Source organism: Leptidea sinapis, chromosome 23 (assembly GCF_905404315.1).
Source record: "Leptidea sinapis chromosome 23, ilLepSina1.1, whole genome shotgun sequence".
NCBI classification, from domain to species: Eukaryota; Metazoa; Arthropoda; class Insecta; order Lepidoptera; family Pieridae; genus Leptidea; species Leptidea sinapis.
Genome location: NC_066287.1, coordinates 11508749 through 11518487, shown reverse-complemented (window position 1 = coordinate 11518487; position 9739 = coordinate 11508749). Strand labels below are relative to the sequence as shown.

At 42.3% G+C, this 9739-nt stretch overlaps 1 protein-coding gene across 2 annotated transcripts; it reads right to left on the bottom strand.

Annotated features, from left to right (window-relative positions):
- Nucleotides 1-403: 403 nt before the first annotated feature.
- Nucleotides 404-9137, bottom strand: LOC126971130 (probable histone-lysine N-methyltransferase set-23). 2 transcript variants are annotated; one of them, XM_050817288.1, is made up of 2 exons: nucleotides 5895-9137; nucleotides 404-586 (listed from the first exon to the last, which is right to left on the bottom strand). In XM_050817288.1, exon 1 carries the CDS (start codon nucleotides 8675-8677, stop codon nucleotides 7877-7879), a length of 801 nt encoding a protein of 266 aa, XP_050673245.1. In that variant the 5' UTR covers nucleotides 8678-9137; the 3' UTR covers nucleotides 404-586; nucleotides 5895-7876. The 2 variants fall into 2 exon arrangements, with proteins under 2 accessions (XP_050673245.1, XP_050673246.1); XM_050817289.1 differs by having other exon boundaries at nucleotides 5898-9137.
- Between the last annotated feature and the right edge of the window lie 602 nt (nucleotides 9138-9739).

The following is a 9739-nucleotide window of genomic DNA, read 5'->3' as shown; positions in this document are numbered from 1 at the left end:
AAGGTATTAAACTACGGTACGGTAAACGGTACTAACTAAAATGAAAAATGTGAGATAGAAGAAGAGATAGAAGACTCTAAAAAGTGGAAAAGAAATGCAAGTAAAGAGAAGATGTTATGAATTGCCAATCGCTATACATTTCGAGAACCAGAATTCCGATACTAGGCGGTATGACAAATGGGGTTTTTTTTAATGTTAAACGAGCAAACTTGAGTATTCTGGGGGTTAAATTGGACAAAGTTAAATTTACCCCATTCCGCGACCTTCTCAAAAGAGGACTCGATAGACGACACAAGTTTGTCCCGGCACTGGTCAACAATTTCTCGAGAGAGACCTGTATCACCAGTACTGTCGCCTGCATAGTGACACGGGAGTGGGTCAGGGATTGGAAATAATACTCCGCTTATAGGAACGAGTCTTTATTTGCGTTCACTTCTGCACTTGCACTTCTGAACTTGCACTTCGCCGGTCTGCCGCTGTCCCTCTTGTGGGCGGCGGTACCTTCAACGCGTCACACCGCACCGAACACTAAGTCTCTTTTATCTTCTTCCTCTTGGAACACTTCCACTTTTCACTACTTCTTCTTCTTCTTTACACTTTCGAGTCAGAACTAGAACTGCCGTAGGCCACGCTTAGTACGGCTTATATACCCCGGGATCCGTTCCATTTTCAAAATGATTCTCCCATTCCATCGTTAAATTTAAATTGTACTAGAAAATTCATTTAATTATTTTTATCCTGATTACACATTTTCCATCCCTTTTTTTTGTTCGATTTGATCCTGAACTTACTAGAAATTTCCTTTAACTTTACAAAACCCAAAATAATCCATACACTGGTAGGTGTATCGAACCCGGGTTTACAGCGTTTAAAGTAAACACACTTTTCCGCTGAGCTACGAGTATTGCTGACGGAGCTGTTAAAATTAACAATGTCTTGAAGTCTGACAACTCTCGTCATATACTTCGAAGGGTTGCTACGCAACTCTGCCCCCTTCCAAGACATGATCGTCCCGATCATCGTTGCTTCCGTAGTACTTAGCCACCCGATCGACATGTACGATTTTCGGGGGACTTCGAGGGGTACGCTGGATCCTGAGAGTCACATCATTTATCCTTGTGATTACTTTGTTTGGTCCCTCCCAACTTGGTTGGAGCTTCGGAGACTTCCACTTTCGCCTTACAAGATTGTGTAACCAAATCAGGGTTCCCTCTTCAAAACTAGGAATATTAGCTCTTCGATCGTAGCGGGTCTTCATCCGTTCACTTACCTTAAACCCAGTTGTTCTAATTTCCTCGTAGATGTCAACCATCTTTTTCCGTAACTCATCCACATATTCTGTTATACTTTTTGGAGTATCCGGTGGACAGCCTGAGAGGCTGGCAATTTCAATTCCCTTCCAAAATTGGCGTACGCAGGAGTCACCGTTATCGTCTCGTGTATTGCGCTTCTATACGACATAAGAAACAGTGGAATGTAGTCATCCCAGTTATCCTGATGACTGTCCACTACTTTTGCCAGATGTCGCTCCAATGTTTGGTTAAACCTTTCCACCATCCCGTCCGACTGTGGATGATATGGCGTAGTTCTGGTCTTATGAATTCCCAAGATCTTGCAAACTTCTTGAAATACTTGTGACTCGAAGTTTCGCCCTTGGTCACTGTGTAACTCCAAAGGCACACCGAATCTGCATAAAACTTCATTCACCAGCTTCGTCGGAACGGTAACTGCTTCTTGATTCGGTAGAGCAAATGCTTCCGGCCACTTCGTGAAATAATCCATCACCACAATTATGTAACGGTTTCCAGATTTGGTGACTGGGAACGCTCCGGCCATATCCAGAGCTACTCTTTCCCACGGAGCCCCAACATTGTACATTTTCATAGCTCCTCTGCTCCGGGTCTGAGGTCCCTTGACAGCATCACAACTCTTGCATTTTCGGCACCAGTCTTCCACATCATCACGGTATCACTATGCAACCAGTAAAATCGTTCTTTAATTTTTGTGAGAGTTCTTTTTATTCCCATCATATATATTTCGTCCACCTGAAGAACCATCGTGATAAGCTCTCAGGATCTCGTTCACCTTCTCCCTGGGAACGACCAGTTGCAGATGGCAATCCTTTCCTTGCGGGGTTTCCCATTTACGGCAGAGCAACCCGTCATGCATCACCAAACTGTTCCATTGTGCCCAGAGACTCTTGGTAGCCGTACTGTGTCTAGCCACTTCAGACCATTTTGCTTTAAGTGATCCACTTGTTAGCCAATGTAAAAGTGGTTGAAGATCCCTATCATTTTCCTGAGCTCTCCTCATTGCATCGTTGCTCCAGTTCTCGTCGATCGAATCTGTTCTGATCAGCCGGATCATATGCAAACATTGCATTCCATCGGACAAGATCTTCTAGATAACGCATCTGCATTTCCATGACTTTTTCCTCCTCGATGCTCGATTTCAAAGTCATACTCTTGAAGTTGCTCAATCCATCTGGCCACTTGTCCTTCCGGATTCTTGAATTCTAGTAACCACTTCAAGGCGGCATGATCAGTCTTTACGAGGAATTTGCGACCCAACAAGTACTTTTTGAAATGTTGTAATGTCTTCACCACGGCCAGTAACTCCCTACGAGTTACACAGTAGTCTCTCTCCGGGTTTGATAAAGATTTGCTAAAGTATGCAATTACAACTTCTTGATCTCCTCTCTTCTGAGATAGTACTCCACCAATTCCGGTGTTGCTAGCATCAGCATCCACTATGAATCTTCCCTGTGTGTCAGGATATCCGAGGATAGGTGATTCACATAGTCTTTTCTTCAACTCTAAGAAAGCTTGCTCGCATTCTTCATCCCAGGAAAAGGCTCTTTTCTCCTCCGTCAGTCGATGTAAGGGCTTAGCAACATCGGAAAACCCTTTCACAAAGCGTCGATAATAAGAGCATAGTCCTAGAAATGCTCTCACATTTGTCTTTTCTGTCGGCGTCGGCCAGTCTTTGACAGCACTTATCTTGGCAGGATCCGTCGCAACGCCTTGCTCCGAGATAACGTGCCCCAAGTAATTCACCTGACGTTGAAAGAAGGAACATTTCTTTGGACTCAACTTCAAGTTGGCACCCTGCAGTTTTGTAAAGACTTTTTCGAGCTTCTTAAGATGATTTTCAAAACTTCGTCCCATAATGATTATGTCATTCAAGTAGACAAGGCAGATTTCTCCCAACATACCTGCCAGCACATGCTCCATCAACCTTTCGAAAGTAGCTGGGGCGTTGCATAATCCGAAGGGCATTGTTTTGAACTGCCATAACCCTTTTCCGGTTGAAAAAGCCGTCTTCTCCTTATCTTTAGGGTCCAGATCGACTTGCCAGTAGCCACTTTTCAAATCAAGAGTAGAGAACCACGTCATGCCACAAAGTGAATCTAATGTGTCATCGATTCTTGGCAATGGATAACTGTCTTTCTTAGTTACGTCGTTCAAACGCCGATAGTCCACACAAAATCTAGTTGATCCATCCTTCTTCTTCACCAGAACCACTGGAGAACACCATGAACTCGATGACGGTTCTATCACACCATTTTCTTTCATATCCCGAATCATGTCTTCCACTTCTTGTTCACGTGCAAACGGAATACGTCTTGGTCTTTGCCGTATCGGAACAGTGTCTCCTGTGTCGAACATGTGTTTCACCAAACCAGTTCTTCCGATGTCCCCGTCGTTCTTCGAGAACATCCCGGCGTAGCGTAGCAGGAAATTTCTCGCTTTTATTAACTGTAGCTTGGTAAGATTGTCCTTACAGCCATCCAGAAGTTTCTGTATGTTCACATCCTGGCTTGCAGCTACGGTCTTACTCCGTTCTTCACACTTTCTTAACCAAGCTATCTCCTCACAACCTCCTATCACTGTTCCTTTCCTAATGATTTGCCTGTCCTCATGAGGATTAAACACGGGCAACATCGCAATTTGGGAGTTTCCCACAACAGTCCTGGCTGGGATCCATTTCGTGTCCGATGTCTCTCTTTCTATTAAAGCGCATTTACAAAGTCTTCCTCTGTCATCTCTTGGCAGGACTACCGGGACTAGGGTCTGCGATCTCGGATTTAAAGTAGTGTCTCGTAAGCACAACACTTTCCCAAAAGTTCCGCCTTTTATTGGAATTTCTTCACCTTCATGCTTCAATACACCATGTTTCATGTTAATCGTACACTGATGATTTCGAAAAAAATCCAACCCAATGATGCAGTCATCTGTGATATCCGCGATTACCACTTTTTGTCAGTACAACGTATTACCGATTTTCATGGCCACGATCTTCTCTCCCTGGACTGGTATGCGCTGGCCGGTAGCTGTTGTGAGTGTTAAGTTCGCATTTTCTCGCATATGTCGTCTTCCGATGCTCTCTAGTATTCTTTGGCTAACGACTGTACGTGAGGCTCCCGTATCCAAAGTGAAACGGCAAGATTTTCCATTTATCATTCCCTCTATAACTAAAGTGTTTCCGTCACATGTCTGCTTAACGAAGACCTTTGGGGCTTTGCTTCTACCAGCCAGCGCCCACCCCACTGCCCTGGCCTTTTCTAGTTTTCCTGCTGCTCCAGCGGTGATGTTGAGACCGCCGCATCCTTGCGTTATGCTCTCACGCCGGGGCAAGTGCTCCTAATGTGTCCTCGCTCCCCACACCCATAGCATACTGGGCTATATGCTTGCCTTCGGCTGGAATCTGCTGGTACAATTTTGCGGAGTCTCAACGCCCGAGAATCGTGGCGAACCGCTTCCACTTCCAACGCATGTGCCACCGCTTCCTTCAAGCTACTATGATGGCTCAGTCGTACGGCTGCTCTTACTTCGGCGTCCCGTATTCCATCGATGAACACTTGGAGCAACATTTCTTCTATTGCAGCTGGCGACGACTGATATGCTTTACGCACTAGCTTCTCAGCTTCGACGGACCACTGCAGCAGAGTTTCGTTGGCTCAAGGTGTTTATCGCCATAACGTGCCTCCAACGCGCCAAGAAGGTCCTTCTTCCTTCCCAGCGCCGAGTGCTTCCAATACGGAAAGTGCTTCATCACGGAGCGCTAGTGTGAGGGCAGAGTATGCTTCTTGGTCACTCCAACCACTTGCTCTTCTGACCGTCTCTAATTGTAGCTTGAAGGCAGCCCAGGAAGACTTGCCGTCGTAGGGGGTTACTTTCAAACTTCTGGTCGATGTGATTCCGCAGGTGACTCCTGGGTTGGCTGAACACGACCTTCCTATTGAGCTGATGATTAGTTGCTTCCATCTTCCTTTCCAAAGTGTCAATCCGGGTGATCTCCTTTTCTACTGTGTCAATCCGGGCGATCTCCTTTTCTACAGCGTCAATCCGGGCGGAGTTTTTCTGCACCACTGATAAAATTTCCTTGGAGAGGCCTTCATGAAGACCTCGCAGCTGCTCCTCCTGTCGACGTGCTTGCTCTTCCTACAAGGCCCGCAGCTGCTCCTCCTGTCGGCGCGCTTGTTCCTCTTGCAAGCCCCGCAGCTGCTCCTCCTGTCAGCGCGCTTGCTCTTGCATCATGGCGGCCATCTGCTGCATGAGCGCGCTGATATCTACGGCAGGAGCCTGCGGTGCTGACACGGTCGCACTGAGTCCAGAGCCGGATGCTTGTTGTGACTCGTCCTCTGCCGCTGCAGCTGCCCAATCCCACTTCTGACACCAATTGACACGGGAGTGGGTCAGGGATTGGAAATAATACTCCGCTTCGACTCGTTCCTATGAACGAGTCTTTATTTGCGTTCACTTATTCTGAACTTTCACTCCGCCGGTCTGCCGCTGTCCCTCTTGTGGGCGGCGGTACCTTCAACGCGTTACACCGCACCGAACACTAAGTATCTTTTATCTTCTTCCTCTTGGAACACTTCCACTTTTCACTACTTCTTCTTCTTCTTTACACTTTCGAGTCAGAACTAGAACTGCCGTAGGCCACGCTTAGTACGGCTTATATACCCCGGGATCCGTTCCGAACGACGCGCGGCCGTCGGGTTGCTTCTGAGCCGGCTCCCCTGGATTCCATAGCATTGATGCGTGCACCGAGCCTATATGCATTCACTATATCACGTTCCTCGAGAAACCCTATCTTTTGAGCGAGTGTAATGACAACATGTAACAGATTCTCCCCATTATTTTCCTGGAGACCTGAGATCTTGACATCGTTTAGCAACTTATCTTGTTAAGAGTCATTTAGCTGTTTTTTTAAGATGTCAATAGTCTCGTTGACCTCTGAACATTGCTTCAGCTGATCCTGGTCGGCACAAAATTTTGTCTCAAGTCGGTTTATTCGTTCCTCGATACTGTCCATTCTATTGGTAAGTATTTCCACAACTAACGTATATTTAGACACTTCGAGTCGAAAAATTTAAATCTCAGACCGCAAAAGCTTCATTTCCTCCGCGAGTGAAGGTGGATTGCTGAATTTAATAATTTCGAGCTTATATATAGTTATTTTCGGGGCCAATCTCCAGATGGCGCTAGTTTTCATAAACAGCTTATAATGCGTAGAGAGGGCCCTCTTTTCCCTATATCTTATTATACTCTTTGCGGTTGACAGTTTTGTTGAAGACAAGACAGTTGACATATGTTTTCTCTCTCAGAATTTTTTTTTTCCTAGGTTTTTTGATAATTCTTAAATTGTACCGGTTCGAATCGATCCGAATTGTATTCAAAATTTAAGCTTGGTCAAGTCCTTTCCAAAGGCTCCAACCGCGATGAAATCGGTTGAGCCATACAAAAAATAAAAGAGGTTTACAAACATATGCACACACACGTTCATACGTACGGACACCATCGCGGGAATAGTCAGAGAAGCTTCTGGGGCCGGTAATGTCGAGATCTGATAAAAACTCCATTTTCGAAGAACGAGATGCAACCAGTTTCCCGAATTTTCAATTTTCTTAGCGGGAAGTTAAAAAAGCGACCCTATCGGCAATGACTTTCGACATAAAAAATACAATTTTGCTAAACATTGTTCACTGGGCCTTTAAAAAAAGAGTGACTCTATAGTTTTCATTTCTGTGTGCTTGTCGCATCCTTTCATGTCTCATTCTGACAAGCGGGAGAGAAAGGGATGTGAATACTTGTACCATATTTAATGAAAAGATATCTGTTTTACTAAATTCTTTTTGTGAACCCATCTCATATAAATTAAGTAAATAATAAGTAATGTCTTAAGCTATTTTTTAAGGTTCACTTAGATTTGGTGATTGACTTGAATTGATTAAGGAGAAAACTGTGCTTGCATTGTCTTTAAGCACACTTTTGCTGTTCCACTTCAGACTGTGAATGGTATGTTCATATTTATAGAACATCATTGTTTATTAATTATAACAGGTTGAACAGGCACAACAAGAAGCACTTGTTCACGAGTTGATTTATTGACCAGCCAAAGTTCCCATCACACATATTTGAGGGAAGGAAACAACCCAGTACATGTTGCCACAGTAATCATTGCCATTTGAGCATGATGAACCAAACTGAAATGTTTGTCCAAGGTACATGTACTTGTCAACAACTTCAAGAATACAGTTCCCAACTGTTACTGGTGTAGGTGCGACATGGATATCAACATAAGAACATGGATGGAGGTGGAGAGCTCAATCACTTACCATAAGGTAACCAATACACTAGTTTGCCTCCTATCCCATTTATAGAGTAACACACATTTCAAAAACAGAAAGTATGATAATATAAATATCTGTAACATTTTGCAAATCAAACATTTTTTAACAATAATTTAATCACTGTTCCAGTTTATGACCACAGTTCCCATACAGGGAACTATGCATGCACAGATCTGGGTGCTCTTTATCAGAAATGATTATCACATCCAGCGGATTTTTATTATGGTAATTTGTATATTAAAAATCAGTACACGGAAGAAAACCTCTGCATTTTTGTGAGTTACAATAACAAATCTTCCTATTCTCCATCCCTTCTTTTGTTTCATTAAAATAATTCATTCCATAATCAAATGTTATTTCTGTATCAGGATATATAACAGAACTACTAAATATAGATAACTTAGGAATGGGAGAGTTTACTCTCACAGGGAGTATAAAAGAATTTGAGTCACAACTGTGATTTATATAACGTCCTATGTTGCCAAATAAACTTGGGTCAATATATGTTTGTATCTTCTTATGACCAACAATTTCATTCAAGCAAAATATATAGTTCATTTTGTTGTTTAATCTATTTAATAGGTCCCGCCTCCTCGCTTCACGATTTGTTATAATTTCACCAGCATATTCACAAATAAAACTACCCTTTAGAATTATTTGGGATGTAAATAGACCTAGTCCTTTTTCTTTGCAATTTAACACATAAAGTCCTTTACATGGCCCCATTTGAACAACACGATTAGCACAGCTATTTGAACAAGTGCAGAAATCATTACATTCAACAATCACATAATCCTTTACAGCTTTTTCATTTAATATTATCTTAGTTTTGAATTCATCATTGCTAACACTATAATTTAATCCACAAGATTGTAGGCAAGGGCAATCATCTGCACACAATAAACAATTACAGTGATTGGTTAATTGTGAGTTAAAATTTTGTATTTGGTCTTCATATTCCAAACTGCTTTCTTCAGTGCCAAGAATGTTCTCTGTTATGTAAAATATGGAAGGGTCTTTATGATAATAATTATCCATTTTGTGATGCACGGCACATTTTTTGTGCACCTGGATTGAGGTCACGCCAATAAATAATTCAAATTATTACCACCGCTCTAGGAGGTACATCATTGAAGTGAGTGTAAACCACAGAATTACACCAGGGGTGGGACAGTCGCCTTAAAGTGACGTTTTCAGAAAACTGCATGCGTAGAGAGGGCTCTCTTTTCCCTATATATTATTATACTCTTTGAATTACACTTTTAGTGTAAACTGTAAATCATTTAATCATAATAAATATTTCGAGGTCACTGCTTACTTGTCCAGTTTCCTCACCACAGAACACTTTTACTCTAACGAGTACCTACCCTAAAACGTAGTGATTATATTCTCTTTTGACCTACCCTTACTACCTTTGTTTATAATATAATATGTCGTAGGCTTATAATATTGAAGGAGACAAGACGTAACAATAGAATCTAGTATTTACAAAATTTAAGCGTCAAAAATGGTCAAAAATCGGTTCGATTATCGATAAAAGTAAAAGGTTTTTTTCAATTTTATGACCTGGTAAGTAACCTAACAGTCTTGTCATAGTATTATGTCCTATGGTAGGTATATTGTTATGGGGCAGTGCGGCCGATAAGACCATCTTTGTGCTGCAGAAGAGGGCTATTCGCGCGATTTATAACCTAGGTCCTAAAGAATCATTAAGAGATAAATTTAAAGAAATAAACTTAAAAAAACATTTTGATTGTTGCTTCTCAATACATTTTTGATAATGTTCTGCACGTTCATAAGCACATTGGGGATTTTTCTAGAAACTGTGACATTCATAATGTTAACACGAGGAACAAACATAAACTTGTTATGCCTACTACTCGGTTGGGTCGAGACAGTAAGTTTTTTGTTGGGCGATGTATATGCTTCTACAATATAATCCCAGAAAATGTACAAAACAAATGTTTTACGAAATTTAAAAGAATTGTTAAAAAACGTTTGTGTGGGAAAGGTTAATATAGCATAAACGATTTTCTTAATGACCCAGGGTGTTCACTTTATTCCCAGTCCGTGGTGGACTGGGAATAAAGTGAACACCCT

Bases quoted from the DNA above. Each gene is read 5' to 3' on its own strand.
- LOC126971130 (XM_050817288.1), bottom strand. From the start codon at position 8,677: ATGGATAATTATTATCATAAAGACCCTTCCATATTTTACATAACAGAG.